Here is an 18,376-nt window from a genome sequence, read left to right on the forward strand (position 1 = left end):
TCTCTCTCATCCCTTGCAGACGCCACCACGTACGCTCACTTCCTGTTCAACGCCTTTGATATCGACAGAAATGGTTCGATCCGCTTTGAGGACTTTGTCATCGGGCTGTCGGTGCTGCTCAGAGGCTCCGTCACAGAAAAGCTCAACTGGGCCTTCAACCTATACGACATCAACAAAGATGGCTACATCACCAAAGAGGTACTACAGGGGCCAGAGTGCTTGTTTCTTTCTTTTGCTCAAATCTCCTCCTCCCATACTATACACAACCATTATGACATCATCCGGAAAGGAGCTTTTTTCTTATTTGTCGCAAAATATTGTGATTGTACATTGAAGACCATATAGTTGAGCCATAGAGAACATAGAAAACTTCTTTTTAATTTGGCTTGAGTCAACCATTTAGTGAACCCTCTTGTATGCGTAAATTGAACGTTTGTGCCTCGCGCAGGAGATGCTGGCAATAATGAAGTCTATCTACGACATGATGGGCAGGTACACTTACCCGTGTGTGCGAGACGAGGCCCCGTCTGAGCATGTGGACAAATTCTTCCAGGTTCTCAACAATCATGCTTACGCAAAGTCGCATATATCCTCCAGTCATTACTTGTATGACTCTCTGCTTTTGCTTTCCTAATTCTGTCCTACAGAAAATGGACAGAAACCGAGATGGTGTTGTGACCATCGAAGAATTCATCGAGACCTGCCAGAAGGTAAAGGATATTCTTAACAGGGTTTACAAACTCGGGCTTTGGATCCAGAATGAGTCATTGAAACAAATTCTTGCTTCATGATTATTGTAATAAATGAAGGTATGTTATTTATTTTTAGTTTATGTTGATTACAGTATATATTTTTTTCCTTTAATTGGCTGGTCTCTTATTGCCACCCTTTCCCATCGGGGCAAGTTTTGAAAAAGACCCGACTGGGACTGGGAAATGGGGTATCTTTTCTGTCCTCTTGTTCACTTCCGAATTACATTTCACAGAAAGCTGTCATGAGCCTGACTTATGGTCGCCCATAAGTGCTAAAAAAAAACCCAAAATCAAAACAACCAGGGAAATGACATGACAAAAAACTGGCGGGCCACACTACATTAAACTTTGATGTTGAGGAGGGGCCGCAAATGATCATCCTGTGGGCTGAACCATACGTGCTAAAAAAAACAAAACAAAACACCCAGGGAAATGACATGACAAAAAAACGGCTGGCCACACTACGTTAAACTTTGATGTTGAGGAGGGGCCACAAATGATCATCCTGTGGGCTGAAAGTTAACCTTGAGTTAACCTCGCCTTGATGTCTGGTTTGGTGAACCCTGCCTTTTAAATGTTTATACAAAAAAATATGATCGTTATTTTATTGATTTATATGTATATGGGCAAGGTGAATGAGTGGTTATTGTGTCTTTTCCTCACATTTCTGAGTTTAAGGGTTTGGATCTCTGCTCCAGCATAGTTTGGAGTTTCCATGGTCTCCTTGTTCTGGCTTCATCTCACATTCTAAAATAATGCGTATAAGATTTACTGAAATGTCTAAATGGTCCATAGTTGTTGATATGAATGGTTCTTTGTCTATCGGTGATTGGCTGGCAGCCAGTCGAAGGCATGCCCCATCTCTTGCCGCAAAGTCTGCTGGGATAGGCTCCAGCTCACACGGAACCAAAATGGCGATAGGTGCTATCGAAAATGATCGTTGGATGGATCATATTTTCTCATATCGTTGTTTCAATGTATTAAATATCTTTCCATCTTTTTTCTGTCCAGGATGAGAACATCATGAACTCCATGCAGCTATTTGAGAATGTAATCTAATACATCAGGTTGCTTTGAGAAAGTATTTTTTTTTTTCATACAGACCACACTCACAACCACAGCACACCCATCACCCGTACCTGAACCACCAAATAGATGACATCTTGGCACTTCATGTACTTTAAGTAGTGCAAAGACACATGGGGGATTTTTCTATTTCTCACAACACTTCTTTTAGGTGCACTATCCCGCAGCTACTTAAAAGGACCACATTGGACACGAGATGACCTTCCTGTTGAGAGCGCACAGCAGCACACTTTTTTTGTACATTTTGTGTTCCTAATAAAGCCACAAAAGGACTTTTGTCACCAAACTGGAGGAAGAGGTCCTCGTCAAATGAAGGACACAATATTAGGCCTCATAGTTCCCTTTTATTTGGACAAACGTACTGCATAAAGTCAGCACTGTTGAGCTCACAACGGGTGACGAAATGGAAACTAAAAAGGGGGAACAAAGCATGTTTGTGACATGGAATTAGCTTGCACTAAGAATTCTAGTTTCTGCGCCTGGGGAAAAACAAAGCAGTGTCAATATCTGCACAGCTGAGTGGAAATGTCTGTACATAGTGTGTGTAAAGCTGTCTCGCTTTTGTAAACCAAAAATGACATTTAGTGACAGCACCTCATAGAATTAAAGCAGATTGCTTTGTGTTGTTTTGTATTGAATTAAGGTTATGTTTAAATTAGTAAAACGACCACAGTCTATCTGTGCAGTACTTGAAGAATGAGGTATGTAAAACTGGGGTTTATATGCTGAATGAAGGTTTTATTTATGTTGGTTCTTCAGTATCTTCTCGCATGCTGACTCAAGTGCCACAGTGTAATGTGCAGTACAATCGGATCTTTGTGACGTGGGTTAATAAAGATGCAGTCGAGTGCTGTGACCTCGGCTTTCAGTCTTATTTTCAGGACATTTTCCCTCCAGGGCTTGGCCATCATTTATACAGAATGAGCTTTTAGTTGATTTAACACAGGACAAGTGTGACATTTGCCAGCAGGGAAAAATACCAACTACAGTACTACATCTTAACAGTATATACAAGGTGATGGATGTGTGTGGGTTTATTGAAATGTCCCTTAGCCCACCATGTTGCACTGCTACTACAAAAAAAAAAAAAAACAGCGCAGAACAAGCTATCCCGTTTATTGTGGCTGGAATATCAGATTTGTATTTGGTTACACGGAGGCACCGATTGAAACATGAAGATGAGGAAGATTTATTTGAAGTATCATGCAATTCCAAGAGATTTTTAAATGTGCTTTACTCTATCTATCGAGCTAACTAACTACCTGCCTTACCTGAACACTAGTTTCATGTTTAAGAATAAAAGGGTAGCCCACCCATTGCCATAGTGAGGATTATTTTACCATAAGGCAGCAACATGACTACAGTACATAAAATATTAAATTTGCCGTGAGAGATAATCAGGGGTGCTACAGGAATGTATCCAATTTCGCTTAATTTGTCTGAAAATCATAAATTAGAAATACATCTTCGTTGATCTGTCTGGGCCAGTAATGTACTGTATTGTGACAGACAGAACAATTAAATGTTTTTCCACTAGATGGCAGAAGATACAAAAACCCGACACAGCAACCACTTGTTACCATTGAGAGTATACATGTAGAATGACTTGGGGCTTCTTTTATGTTTATCAACATTACGTCCAATTAAACAAGCCCATAATTTGCACCGAGCGAGTTCAATTGAGAGCAGATTGAAACTAGAGCATCGGTATTTCAGTGTTTATACTTTGGTGGTGGTGTTTGGTGAATAAGCAAAATGTTCCTTGGCACAGTTGAGGTTAGGAAACACTGCAGTAGTCATGATGCAATGGAAGTGCAAACGATCGACTCTAGAGGGCAGTGTGATTTTCTCATCAAAATAAGAAGAAAACATTGGAATGAACTAGAATAGTCAGCATGTAAAGGTATTCAAAGGTAAATTCAGTTTATTTTAAGCAAGTCGGAAGAATATGGTATTGTATGACGTTACACACGGAGGGAGTTTGGTGAGTCATCAACCCGCCGACTCTGATTGGCCGAAACGCCGTGAGGCAGGTGCCAGACGTCACTGCCGTTATGCGCATGCGTGAAACCTTACTTCAACCCCGTGGTTTATGAAAGACATAAATCCCTCCGCGTGTAGTGGTTACCAAACTGTCTGTCGTGGAAAGGGAGATTTCCCTCTGCCTCGACCGGTTTCAAAACCTCTCTCGCCGGTCCGTTTCTCCGCCTCGTATGAGCTATCCCTCCGGCTTGAAGCTAAAGCCTGACGTCCTCCATCGACTACCGCCCCCTACTCAACCCGCTTTTACCGCGCCGCTTCAGCAGCGAGCCAGCGGACGTAGCCGAGCAGGGAAGTGGGCTTCGTCTTCCCTTTCTCTGGGCAGGTGAGTGAACAATCACAAAGAATCACATTTCTTTTATATCACAACCACACTCGATTGGCTAGAAAGCATAGAAACTACACAACCTGGGTTGCCTGAGCCTCCCAAAAAATACCCCCTCCAGGTTGGTCTCGTGGGTGATGCAGTGTGACGGTGATAGGCCTAATTTGTCATCCTTGACCTCCCCAAACAATTACATCTCCCACAGAGCGCGACTAAGATTCACTGAACGCTATTGTTTCTCCGCTGTTTGCCTACGTCATAACGCAACCTCTTTGCATTTTCATCTTTGATGTGTGGAACGGGGCCAAGCATCAACTGTTATCCTCTGCATTAGTCACAACTAGACCTATAATGCACTTAGTATGGCACTATCTGTGTTGCCGAAGCTTATTTGAGGGTGAGGTGCTGGTGATGGATGAGGTTGTCCTGGAAACAGAGCCAAGCAGTTGTGTGCGTGTGTTTGTGTGTCTGCCTCGAAACACATACGAAAAGTTATAGAGTGGATATTGAAAAGTCAACACCCCTGTTCAAATGCCAGGTTTGTGTGATTAAAAAAAAAGCCTTGAGGTAAATCCGTTTTTCTCCTGAATGCTGGGCTCTAGACTAGTCATATTTTGCCCCCACAATTTGTGACCATCTACTCGCGCATGTGCAACAAGTAAATTTTACTTAAAAAAAAAAAAAATCATTATTTCTTCAGCCCAGTTGTTGGCGACGATGCTCGAAGGTGCTCGTTTGCCAACTGACATTAACTCGAAAGACGATGAAAGGAGAGAAACGCAAAATGAAGAAAACAAGCCAGAGTTTGGAGACCACTGTGATTGGCTAATGCGTGAAAAGAGGTGGCCGTCTGGGTTATTGCATGAGCCTACAGGTAAACAGTAAACAATTGAAAGGAGGACTAACATTGCTTACTTTCTTCCCAATAAACCCAGTGTGCCAGAAGAGAGAAATCTTGATAAATGCATCTTACTTTTTGAGGAATCATTCATGGTGAATTAAAAGGTAGGAAATTCTGTATCCTGGATCAGTGGCTGCAAGGGTTCGTCTGATGTATTTCAGCGAGACACATGTAATGCAAATCCTAATGTCGATACCCACAACTCGGTACTTAGTTTGGAGCCCATTAACATGACTTATTACTTATAAAACTCGATTGAAAAACAAACAAATGCTTTTCGGCGGAAACGAAAAAGGGAAAACCACAATAACCTTGTTGCATAAATATGCATGCCCTTAAAAGAATGCTTTGTTACAGCACCTTTTGACATTATTACAGAATCCACCCAGTCCGTTTAAGTAGGAGTCAGTCAGTGTGACCCAACTTGTTATAGCAATATTTGCTCGCTCTTCAGATCATCCCACAGACGTTCGATCACATTCAATTGTAGACCATCCCAAAACGTTACAGGTAATGTATGAAGTAAACTTGACCAACCATTTTCCGAGTACCGTAATACTTAGAGCTAAAACTATTTCAAGCATACTTTCATTAGTTTTTGTCACGCAACTCACCCAGGTTCATAATTAGACCCATTGCAACGCGCTTAACAGCGAAAATGCATTTGTTCGGCAATCTCCGGCAAGTGACGTCAGTTACAGAATGCCGAGTCACCAGCCAGCCATTGTAATGCCCTGTTGATTGTCCTATTAACTGCTCTTTCCCATTGTTAGAGTTATACGGCGAAACTCCTTGGTGCTGTGTTGCAATGCACTGTTCACATTCAGGCAAACATTTGTTTGATTGGTCAAAAGAAAAGAATAGAGTACATAAATGGACCAGAAAATTGGAGCGATACAGTTTCATTCTCGCAGAGCGAATGAATTTCACCCCGTTGTCAACGAGCATTCTTTCTTACACGCACTTAGAAGACCTCTGTTTTCTCGATCGGATTTGCAAATAAAGTAGCTGTGATCATCAATGAATAACTCTCGCTTTTGTTCATGAAAGCATTTGATTCAAAGTACCGTACGTGTACATGGATGTAATCCTGTATGAAAACATTCAAACTATTTGAGTGCATGGATGGGATGCTCTGTCATAGTTTGGAACTAACAATGTTGCCGATATAATGTGTGGAGTGGCCAACAACGCAGCAGAACTACATTAGCAATGACAATGTAGGATACCAACCCACTATAAAGTGTGCTCTCCGTGCTAGCGTGACTGCATGCACTAAGTAGGTACTGTAATCCCATTGTGCGCAATTTACAGCATGGCGCAGCCTCGAATTGCAAACAATAACTCAAGGCTAATAACCGCAGCCTATATAGCTTATCGTTCTTCCACCTGCCTCGTACATGTGTGGTTCAACCTACATCTTGCCAACAACATCATCTTCCTCCAACTCTTCAAACACCTGGACCCCTTAAGATAAATTTGAAACGTTGCTTCATGACTTTTCTGCCTGGCTTTGTACACTTCCTATAGTGAGCCCCGCTATTGTTTTGATTTGACGTCACACTTGCGGGTTTTTCGCTCGTTAGGATCTCATTTCAGGAAAATGATCAATTGCTCAAATTTCTGAAATAGAAATCACTTTTTCATGCTTTATTCCATGTATTTTGTTTCATTACTTGTTTGGTATGTGCTAAACATACTCTCTGGAATTAAGGCCGAAAGATGCTGATACTATGGAAGCTCTTTGAGGACCGTAAGACGTCACTACAAACCTGTCAGTAAAACCTAAACTTTATTTGGGGTTTACCAAAGGCACTTTCAACGGTAGCACGTGTACGATGCCTCCTATTTAACAGAGAAGATGGATGTATTGATGAATGAGATTGTTTAAAACTGGACCCGGCTACCTCATCTCCAGTTTGAGAGTTTGCTTGGAAAAATAAACGATATCTGTGGTTTACTTCCCCTCTCTAAAAGGTTTCTTTTTTTTCCCTCCCTAACTTAACTGTAACAGGATATATCACATTAATGGGGGACCAAGTGTTGAAATGATTTATGGTCTAATTTTTTTACATCACGAAAAGAAGCATTTGAACAGTGGTGTGTAAAATAAGTCTTATTTTCGCTTATAAATGACATTTGTTGCCTGAGAATGAATGCCACCTTGTAATTACCATGGCCGTTGATCAGGGTTTTGGCTCTAATTCAAGTCGTAATCCTAAAATTATATGTTCAATTATGACAAGAAAGCTTATTTCCTCCCTGTGTGTTTATGCTAGTGTGTTCTATTGAATATTGACGAGGGCTTCTTGACAGTCTTTTTCATTTACTGGCAGTAAGACAGCTGGAAAGAAAAAGAAAAGAAAGAGGTCAAGTTTCTGGAGCGGTGAGATCAGTCATTACATTTACATTACACATTAATCAGTTGACGCCATCATCTGCGGTGACCTATACTTCTTTGTGAGTCCCAGTTAAGATGAGCAAGGGATCTCGCAAAATTGGCGCTTCAAGACCTATAACAGAAGATTTGTCATTCATTCACATTTTCCTTTCAAGCGGCTCTCACACATATCGATAATTGGGCCTAGTGTGAGCATTTTTCGCCCCCTTTTTGATCAAAAGTCAAAATGTTTAATCGGTTTAAATGAAGTCAGCTATGTCACAGTTTGTTTGTTAGACGGGTTAAGTCAACTGGCTTTTGTAGGTGTTGCGCCACACAGGTATGTATAGTGGAATCTTGCATCATGAACTTCATTTTTGCCTCACAAATCAGAAGCTTTGGCATTTGAATTCATGCGACGGCCTTGCTGTTTAGACCTGGTATGTTTTTTCCCCTCCCACACTTTAGTACTTGGTGAGGTGGAAATAAATAAATATATAAAATTGATTCTAAATAATGAGCTTTACTGTAATGTAATTCTGAGAACACTTGTAAAATTCAAAACCTTCTCTAATTGTCCCCCCAGTGTTTCGGAGAAAACGCTTATTACATTTTTACGAGTGATCTTGGAACAAATTTTGCAAGGGTTTTTATTTATTTTTTAGTATTCATGGGCTGGCCCAGTGCACTGTAATGCATTGACACTGCCTCCACCAATGCCATGTGTCATAAACTGTGTAATTCATTTTATCCATCCAGCCATTATCTGACCTGCTTATTCTCACGAAGGTCATGGGTGTGCTGGAGTCCATACCAGTGTCACACCACCTGTCTTTTTAATTCTGTTTAATTATGTTATTACTGTTTGTTTTCGATGTAATTGGCTGGCAACCAATTCATGTTACTGTACTCCACCTTCTGCCTGAAGACAGCTTGGATAGGCTCCAGCACACTTGCGACTCTCGTGCCTATAAGTGATTTGCATCAAGGATGAATGGATGGTTTTGATAAATAACAATAACCTGAAGTGGTGTATTTCCCTGACTAAATTCTAACCTTTTAAGGAAGGCTGGAACGGATTAATGATATTTTCATTCATTTCAATGGGAAAAGATCATTTGAGATGAGCGTCAGGACTGTAGGCTTACTTGAAGCGTGTCAGAGTGTTTGTTGTGACTTTTTAACAGGTCGTACCTTCACATTCAAGATGTCAATCGTTCTCATCATCTTAATCACCCAGAGTTTTTCCACTCTATATCGGATGGGTGTCGGTCACTCCTGTCGACAAAAGAAAATTAGCAGGTCACTCACCTGTCACAATAAGAGATTTTATTTTGAATGATATAGTTTCCTAGAAACCCATGATAAAACATTGATGTGTTATTTTTTTATGCAGCTGATATGATAATAGAGCATCTCAAATCGATTATATACTTTTTAAGAGCAAATAGCTTTTTTTTTTTTTTTTTTATCAATACTATTGAGCATTGCCATTGAGATGTAGAACAATAAAATAGATTAAAAAATATACACAAAGTTAGTTTGAGTCATTAATACCTTAATGGCGGCACGGTACTCGAATGGTTAACACGTCCCCCTCACAGTGCAGAGGTGCAGGGTTCGATTCCGGCTCCGGCCTTCCTGTGTGGAGTTTGCATGTTCTCCTGCGTGCCTGCGTGGGTTTTCTCCGGGGACTCCGGTTTCCTCCCACGTTCCAAGAACATGTACAGCAGGTTCATGGAACACTTGAAATTGTCCCTTGGTGTGATTTGTGAGAGCAGATGGTTGTTCATATATGTGTGGCCTGCGATTGGCTGGCAAGCAGTTTGGGGTGTACCCTGCCTACTGCCCCGAAGACAGCTGGGATAGCATCCAGCACGACCGCGACCCTCGTGAGGACAAAGTGGCTTGGATAATGGATGGATGGATGCATAATACCTTAGCAGCCAATATACAGCCAATCAAGTTTCCAGTTGGTTAAGAATAAGTGCCAAGTAATAACATTAATGTGGCAACAAGTGACATCAGAACAAGCAGATCGGCGCATGCACGGAGAATTCCTCCCCGTCATCTGTCGAAAGTCTGGTTCGTACAGGTGGTTTGTGCAACCAGTTAATCAGCCGGTTAGTTAAAAATATATATTCATAACAGCGCTCTATGCGTGCAGGTACCCAAATTTCTCGATGTGGTGACTGAAAAAAAATAGATTGTATACATACAACGGCGGAGGAAGTTTTGCAGTTTTCGACTGCAGTAATCTACCGGACGTTCCAAAGGCAAAGTTGTGTGTTTTGTTTTACACTGCACGCAGTTGTCTTTCTTTTATGTTGAGTTTGACAGAAAACTTGACGTGTTAGCGTAAATAAACAGGTTGAAGCCCCCTTTTAATTTGTGAGGGGAGTTGACTTTGAGTTGACTACCACCATTGAGCAGCATCAGTGTCTCAACTAATTTTGCTCTCAAAATCGGCTGAATGACGACTCATAACTTGAAAAACTTGTAGGTCAAGGAGGTGCTACTACTAATTTGTTATTCTGGTTACTGTTACAAAAAACAATTTGAATCAGAAAAGTTTGGATTTAAAAAGGTACATTGAATCAAACCAAATCAAATTGTTCCACTTTGAAATATATCGATATACTGTACATATCGAACCGTCTATTGGAGAATGAAATGCCAAATTTACAGAAGCGCTACTGACAAGTTTATTCATGTTGTAAATTAATTTCATCACACTCTCAAAATTTGCCAGACCAGATTGAACCAAAGTGTAATACCACCAAATCTAACTGAATCATTCCATTTCAAAATAAACTGTCCTTGAATCGTCTTTTATTTGAGAAATACACAAACCTACTTGAGAAATACACAAACCTACTTTCTATGACTCAGTTTTAAGTGAAATAGATTCAAAGATAAGAAATGATGGATCGATTCAGTACATGGGTCAAACTTTTAATAACTCTTGTTTTGTGCAAAAAAAAAAAAAAAAAAAGTTTCTTACTCTATGCCAACGTGTACGTATGCGCTCCGGCTCCTCTTTTAAAAGCATCACTTTCATTGCTGCTCTTGCCGGGACTTTCCACGGATTCCTATTCTATTTATCTTTCCGAACGGCGTCCTCTTTTTAGCAAAAATTCCACACAATAAGAAAAAAAAAAGACATCTTCCATGTTACTGAACACTGTCAAATACTGTCCCCAATGCCCCTTGATGTGTGTGTGTGTGTGTGTGTGTGTGTGCGTATCTTTCGCTTTGAGTACCATCATTTGCGCTAGGTTTGTTTGTCCTACCCTTACAACTATTTTCCTCTTTGGCTCATCATTAGATCCCACTGTAAAAGTGATATGCACACAGAAAAAGGCCCCCGGGGGAAGTGGGCAGCAGGGGAGATAAGATTACATTGAGACACTTGACAGTGACTCTTCCTGTCACCAAGAGGTTAATTCAAACGCAAACTTCAGTGACTTAACTGACTCTTAGGGTCATGTCACTTATGATTGGGACTGTCAGATGCTTGTTTTCCTCTGCTTTACTGCTTTTCAGCTGATAAGATATAGCACACAAAGCTAGCTGGTTCTGGTTTAGTACGGTAGTCCCCAACCTTTTTGTGTCACGGACCAGTTGAGACAAGTACGTGCTGTTGGCGGACCAGAAATCATTATTTTCATTGCTTTTAAATTGCCACTGGTGCTGACAACCAAGATAATTATTGAGTAAAACAAGTTTTATCCAATGGTACAACAAATGTAGAAGTATATAAAATAACTGAACAGTTACGAAATGGACCAACCAAGCCAAATAAAAACGGCTTATAACGTAAACGTAAATTTGAAGTTATGATCGTACATACGGCGTTAGCATCATTGCTACTTGCAAATGTGACTGATATAAAGATGACACCCTTCATTGCCGCCTTCACCCAGTGGCTGGCGGCTAGTTATTCGCGACTAAACTGCGAATGTTTAAGAGGGCAGGCTGTGCAAACTCTGCTCGCGTTTTCATGCTTTCCACTTGATCTCTTGGGTGCTACTTGTTCAAATGATTCAACAGACTTCTTGTCTTGTTTTTGACGACATTACCATGCACAACAGCTTCCTCCTCCACGTCGCTGTGGAGATACCGCCAAGGGAGGAACTTGTCAAAATGGCGTCTTCTTCGGAAGTCATGGCTGCCTATCGGTTGAGTGAGCGAGAGAGAAGAAAAAGAGAGTGATCCGCGCCACAAGCAGGTGGTTTCGCAATTAAAGAGCGGGCCGCTGTAAAGAGATTAACGACCTGTCGAAGGTGTTGGTGTTTGAAGTGAGGTTTGTTTGTTTTTATTTTTTTTCCAGTGTACGTCCATGAGATGTGAGTGGCATTGCCATTTAATGGGGTGAATGGTTAAGCTTAATTCCTGCTGCTGCCACTGACGGACGTGCGCTAACGTTAGGATTAGCTTGCGTGAAATTGGCCTCGCACATATGGTCATTCATGCCTGCTTACCTCAATTATAGCGCCTTGTATGTTTGGTGTATTTGATAAACACATTGACGTCCAAGTTGGAAGAATGCCCCCCTGCAACAAGGACGGCTCAAGGCCGTTGCCATCCGACCAACAGCACCCCCCAAACCCCATCAATCAACAATTATGTTTTTCCCGACTATTTATTCAATTGTCATTCTTCTCCCTGTAAAATGAACTTAACAGCGCAACAATTTTAGTGGAATTCATTGCATTTCAACTTGGTTACATTCCATATGGATGCAGACTGACAGGGAGTGTACAAGACTATGCCACAGTCCTGACTGGTTTTGAAACCACACTACATTTGGAACTTGGTTTCTGCTTACTGCCCTTTGCTTCACCAAGCAGGCTGAGCCGAGCTGAGCTGAGCATCGGCAATGGCCAAGTACACCATGATGCGGTGTTATTTGGGTCGCTGGAATTGGTCCCTGGCTGTGTTTGCTGTATCGCCCACCACATGTGACTGAGATTACACTGTAGTGCAAGTTCATTCGGTGTTCTTCCACTGAACAGCCCAAACGCAGCGTGTGCACTTGCACGTAGTGTTGCTCTGAATGTTTCCTGAAGTCCCCTTTTTGATGAGCCATGCGTAACTTTGACCCTACTGTACACAGAATATTGGGCTTCTCTAATCTCGCCTTTGTTTGTGTATTGGATCATATGTTAGGGTCCACCCGTACAAGTATCAGTATTGGACACCAGTCTGTCATACACAGACTATACCGTACAGTGCTCCCTGAGTGTATAACGTGCAGTTTGCCAGACCGCAAACAATTCAAGGAGAGTTAATGAGTGCTTGCTTCAAGATGACTGCTACTCCAGAGGTAGTTTACTTTAAAATGAGTCACGAGGTAAAAATTACATGCATTATTATTAGTAGTAGTAGTAGGAGGAGTTGTTGTAGTAGTAGTTGCAGTAATATTTATCCAAACACATACCTCCTCTTACAAACAAACATAATAGTGCCGTCTCCTCTAACACATAACACAAAATACAGTCAAACATCTTTTCAATGTACTGTACCCCGTTCATTTTCCATTTGCCAGTTTTGCTGACCAGATTTTTCACGGAAAGATGACGATTGAAAGATGATGGCAAACTGCTTCGGGGCCGTGGCACATCCTGAACTGGCGAAGGCACTTTTCATTTGCTGAATGTTTTCAGAGATGAAGTCTGAACGCTCCAGTTGTTTGTTTCATGTCTAATCAAGCCATTTTTTCTTCATACAATACAATGCAGCTTTATTTGTATAGCGCTATTCACAACCGCTGCAGCCGTCCAAGAAATCCGAATATTGATCCATATTTTAAGGCGCATCGGATTAAAAGACGCACTGTCGGCTTTTGAGAAAATTGAATGCATTTAGGTGCGCCTTATAGTGTGGAGAATACGATACTCTATATCAAGTATATCAAGCAAGTACTCAAATTTCTATTCATACTAAGTCCCTGTTAAATTGAATGAAACATGGTACCCTATGTAGTTCTTTCGCACAGAGTGCTAAACAAGATCACCATCATATGAACTGCACGACTACTCTAAGCTTTTTAAAATGAATCTTATGTTGAAAATAAAACCAGCATTTATTACACTCTCATCTTGCTTTTTGGTTGACTGTGGCATCCAATTAAATAAGCCCATAATCATTTTGCCTGGTCTCATCTGGCCTTGCGCCATGTGTTGGGCAGCAAATGATCATTCGTCAGATATTCATTGAAATATTGTCTCTGTGTGGGTTGGAGTGACCCGGAGGGGTTGCTTATTGATCTTTTGAAAACTGCAAGTAATCCTAGCAGATGCTAGTGTTTTTGCTTTGTGAGCCCATGTTTGATTTAATGCTATTTTAAGCTGTTTTGTATCCATGTCCTGGACGTGTTGGAAGACGAAGGCTTTATTCCCCATGTGAGTATTTTGGCTACGAGGCACAAAAGTCTCCGTTAAAACCACAAAAACCAAATGAGATGAATTCAGCATCCATGTGAGCAGACCAATACGATGATCTCAACTTTGAGTCATGATGCAAAGCAAGATGGAAAATACCTCAAAACTTTGGAAAAAAAAGAGTCCTATTTGGAACATAAACGCCAATGGCTTTGGCTACACTGATAATTAAGCTAAGACACGTTTATTCGGGATATACATACCACTTTTTTCCAGACAGAATCCCAGTACATCTACAAATTCGTTACATTACTCTCATTCCGTTTCGCCAGTGTGACGAACATGAACCACAGAACAAATGTTTACTCAACCGGGAAAACATGTCTGTGTGAGTCTGATGTAACACTTGATATACATACATGCTCATACAGCAACATCAATGCGTAATTCGTTAGCCTGTTTTATGTGTGAGCATGTCAAAATGTTTCTATAATTCCACGAGTAATTGATTGTGAAATTAATTGACAGCTGTTTTAATAATGGAGTCGTCGTTTAAAGCTATTGTTTAACTTAGAACTGTCCAAATCCTCTGATTTCATCCTCTCAACGGTAATTATTGTCTGATTTCTGGACTCACATCATGAAATCTGACTGGTCTTTTTTTTTTTTTTTTTTAATTTATTTTATTTTTTTCATAACTTTAAGTTGTTTGTGAAATGATGACATTCACGTCAATTCCACGACATCATTGGCGATGCGTTGTTGATAAAAATGAATGGAATGTCGAGACAAGAATGTGCTGTGGTATTCCCTCGGGGCCTTTGAGGCCTTCTCCGCAAGTGAAGTGGAAATAATTTATTTCCAACGGTCTTTTGTTATCATTTCATTGCGTATGTCTTTGCCGTGTGGCTTCCAGTACTTTTTGGGTTCATTCATTTTTTGTTCCAATCAGATTTCGCCTTTGATGTGTTGCCATTCACATATTTCATCTAACACCTTTATGACTTAAAGTGCAGCCATTCAACACACATACACACCACTGAAATCACTGGTTCTTCCTTGCGCCAATCAGATTGTAGTTTCACTTCCGGAAAACCATCCTGCAGGCCCTGTGAGGTGTGAGTTTGCCAATGCAGATTGTCTTGTTTTGTTGCAGGGCGGTGGGGGGAGGGGATTTCAGAGCAGGTATGGATGAGTGAACAACTAAGCATACATGGACAGATAGGAACTTCCGCATTAGCATCTCTGGTGAATTAAAAATTTTCATAGTGATAAAATTTGATTGTAAAGTACTATATTGTACTGTTGAGATTTGGAGCGCTTGAGGTAATGTATTGGAAGATAACGATAACTTTGTTATTGTTGGGTTTGTTTTTTGTTTTTGTTTTTTTTTTTTGTTCTTGTTTTTTTGGTTGGGAGGTCAAACGTTAAATATTCAGTGAGATGTATTCTCCAAAGTCTTGAACTAATATGTCCATCCATCCAATTTCGAATCCGCGAATCCTCACGGGGGCCGCGGGCATGCTGGAGCAAATCCCAGCTGTCTTCGGGCAGTAGGTGGGGTACATCCTGAACTGGTTGCCACCCAGCCGCAGGGCACACATAGACGAACAGGCGTGCTTTTTGGAATGTGGGAGGAAACCGGAGTACCCGGAGAGAACCCATGCCAGGAAGAACATGCAAACTCCATGCAGGAAGGCCATAGCCGGAACTGAACCTTGCACTTCTGCACTGTGAGGCAGACGTGCTAACAAGTCAACTACCATGCCTCCTAAACTAACAAAAATTTGAAGTTGTTTAGCTGTCAGCTATTATTTCACTGCTTTTTCCTGATGTTTCAAATCTGTGCTGCTGCGACCAACTGTGACAAAAACTTATTTTACATTATATTTATATCTTTAATTATGACTGTGTGTTTGTGTGAGTACTATTTTTCCACATTAAAAATGCATGACAATGGTTTTGGTGGGATGACTTTGGATTCATGACATTCCCAATCATCTCAATGGGGAATGATAATTGAAGAAATGAGTGTTTTAATTTACGAGCATAGTCAAGGACCAAATGAAACTTGTATATCAAGGCAACTCTTCCCTTTGGTTTTCCACTCATGTTGAGTGTGCACATACTTGGCCATGTGCTTAGTCATCATGAGTGGAAAACTGAAATAAGGGTACCGTAGTATTATTCAATATACGGAACAGAAACTGATGTTCCCTCCTTTTATTATTTCAGATCTACTTTGATGACAGTATAAAGACCAAAAGCCTTTTTGGTGTATTTGTACCTGATTACTGCTGCCAACGTGTGACTTTCAGAAAAAAAAAATGCAGAAAATTCCCCTTCTGCCATATTTGCGTCATATTTTCATTCATTTTTTTCCTTTTGAAATGTAATTTGTTTAAACGTGTTATTATAGTTTGCGACACTCCTATAACTTTCCATTCCGTTCTGTTTACCTGGTTGCTAAAGCAATATGAGTTTCATATTGCTTTAGCAATTCAAAGAAGCTCAGCTTATTTGGAGTTACTTGCTCATCATATTTCCATGTTGCTCAGTGGAACCTTGTTGGCTCTTCAAAGCCAATTCATTTATTTCCCTTGTCGCTCCGTCCTCAATGGTTTCACTTCAACTTGTGTGGAGACTGACCTCAGTCTCATCCTTCGACACAGGCCCTTTATCTTCTGCTGTTTTGTTTTGTCTGCTGTCAATGCAAGCACATGTCGTTTAAACTGTGGGCCTCTGCCTTGCTGTGCGTTGAGATGAAGAGTGATGATTAAGTTATGGATGTGTGATTATTGCCAGGGCAAGTAGATGTAAAATATTTTGGATTTTTTTTTTTCTCGAGGCTGTCTCTTGAGAGAGAGAGAGAGAGAGAGAGAGAGAGCGTGTGTGTGTGTGTGTGTGTGGTATATAGCGATAGATAAATGTGTTCGGAAGTTAAAATTTAAAAACAGCGTTTTCAACAGTATTTTTTTATTTATTTTTTGCTTTTATTTAGTTTTTTATTGTTTCCCGTCAGTTTTCCTAAAAAAAAAAAAAAAAAAAACTGCACTTTTACATTCTTTTAGACTAACTTTGTGCTTTTTCTTGACGACACAAAACCAAAAAAAAAAGCTTCGTTTTCACTGAGCCCATAGTAATATCGCATCGTTTTAGGAGATATCGGGCAAAAAAAAAAATCAAGATATGAAATTTCGTCCACATTGTGCAGCCCTACTACCCATCCATGCTGAGACTGTTCGCATAACGAAATATGCACATAAGTGGACGTCTATTTTCGATGTACATTTTACGTAACTCACAAAGTTCGTGAAAAGGATCTGTAACTCTCAAGTTCCACTGTATCTAATTTATATATATATATATTATGAAATTTCGTCCACATTGTGCAGCCCTACTACCCATCCATGCTGAGACTGTTCGCATAACGAAATATGCACATAAGTGGACGTCTATTTTCGATGTACATTTTACGTAACTCACAAAGTTCGTGAAAAGGATCTGTAACTCTCAAGTTCCACTGTATCTAATTTATATATAGACCAAAGTTTCCCCTATGGAAGGAATGTTACGGGGCTAAATGGTAGTACGGTTTCTCCCGTACAGTAAGGATTTTGTTTTGCTCAGTTCGCACTTGCAATAATTCAAAGACGGAAGACAGGAACGCATGTATTGCAAAAAAGGCAACCGTGGTTATCCTTCAACACTGGTGAGATTGTTGGTCCATGTTAACTGGTCCATCTGTCTATCTCTCCATCTGTCTATAATGTCCATCAACACTAGTGACACTGTTAGACCGCAAAAAAAAACGAAATCCGCCGTGCGTGCCATCCCATGCCTACTTCGCGCACGGGTGCAACGCCCGGTGTCGCTCCACGACCTGCAGAAGGTGCTGTCGCTGTTCCTCGTCGCGCGTAATGGCGCCGCAGAACGCGCTGATGAGGGCGACGCCCCTCTCCGCAAAGTCGTTCACCACCCGTAGGTGACGAGCGCGCCGACGAGCCGTGGTGATGTTCGATGTCGAAAAGCGTCCTCAGCTCAGCGTCCAGTAAGAATTCCGGCGATTCTCGACTTCAATTGAAAGATATTAGCTCGCCAGTAGGTGACCGTTGTGTGTTAGGCGTGCGTTTGAGTTTGTCTCCGGCTGCTGAGAGCAGCGATGGAATGATTAGTTAGTCAGGAGGTGATCGTTCGGGCAACATTCAGCCCAGCCAGTGTCACGCATGGCAAAATACACGGTTAAAATACACATGTTCACCCTATTGAGACCAGTTGTTATGGTGGAAACTTTGGCCGCTTTGCGGGACAGGAAAATATCATCAGATCGGAATGAAATTTTGCACAGAACCTGGTACCATAGTATCGACAAGAATTCCGACCCGGCCCGACGAATCCGACAAACTTTTTTTTTTGCCATGAAAATGTGGACCAACTTTTTTTTTTGCCATGAAAATGTGGACCAACTTTTTTTTTTGCCATGAAAATGTGGACCACCCTAGTATA

General features: G+C 41.0%; 2 protein-coding genes across 11 annotated transcripts in view; both read left to right on the plus strand.

Moving 5' to 3' along the window:
• The window catches only part of kcnip3a (Kv channel interacting protein 3a, calsenilin), a 33,442-nt gene extending 30,743 nt beyond the window's left edge, over positions 1-2,699 (plus strand). For all 3 annotated transcript variants that reach the window (XM_019887200.1, XM_019887190.1, XM_019887209.1), the window contains 4 exons: positions 20-198; positions 449-553; positions 648-710; positions 1,764-2,699. In XM_019887200.1, coding sequence (XP_019742759.1) covers positions 20-198; positions 449-553; positions 648-710; positions 1,764-1,811 — 395 coding nt within the window. In that variant the 3' untranslated portion in view covers positions 1,812-2,699. The remainder of the gene's footprint in view (positions 1-19; positions 199-448; positions 554-647; positions 711-1,763) is intronic.
• Positions 2,700-3,910: 1,211 nt separating this feature from the next.
• slc23a2 (solute carrier family 23 member 2) overlaps positions 3,911-18,376 on the plus strand; it is a 36,664-nt gene continuing 22,198 nt past the window's right edge. For 3 of the 8 annotated variants that reach the window (XM_019887120.1, XM_019887128.1, XM_019887137.1), the window contains exon 1: positions 4,101-4,203. Coding sequence is in view for 2 of the 8 variants with exons in the window: in XM_019887105.1 (XP_019742664.1) it covers positions 4,052-4,203; positions 5,559-5,614 (208 nt within the window). In the remaining 6 variants the exon portion in view is untranslated. Of the gene's footprint in view, positions 4,204-4,905; positions 5,078-5,132; positions 5,209-5,558; positions 5,615-18,376 lie in introns of those variants that run through there. The other 5 variants (XM_019887105.1, XM_019887147.1, XM_019887111.1 and 2 more) reach the window with 5 other exon arrangements.

The sequence above is a fragment of the Hippocampus comes genome, unplaced genomic scaffold (assembly GCF_001891065.2).
Source record: "Hippocampus comes isolate QL1 unplaced genomic scaffold, H_comes_QL1_v1.1 scaffold155, whole genome shotgun sequence".
Lineage (NCBI taxonomy): Eukaryota > Metazoa > Chordata > Actinopteri > Syngnathiformes > Syngnathidae > Hippocampus > Hippocampus comes.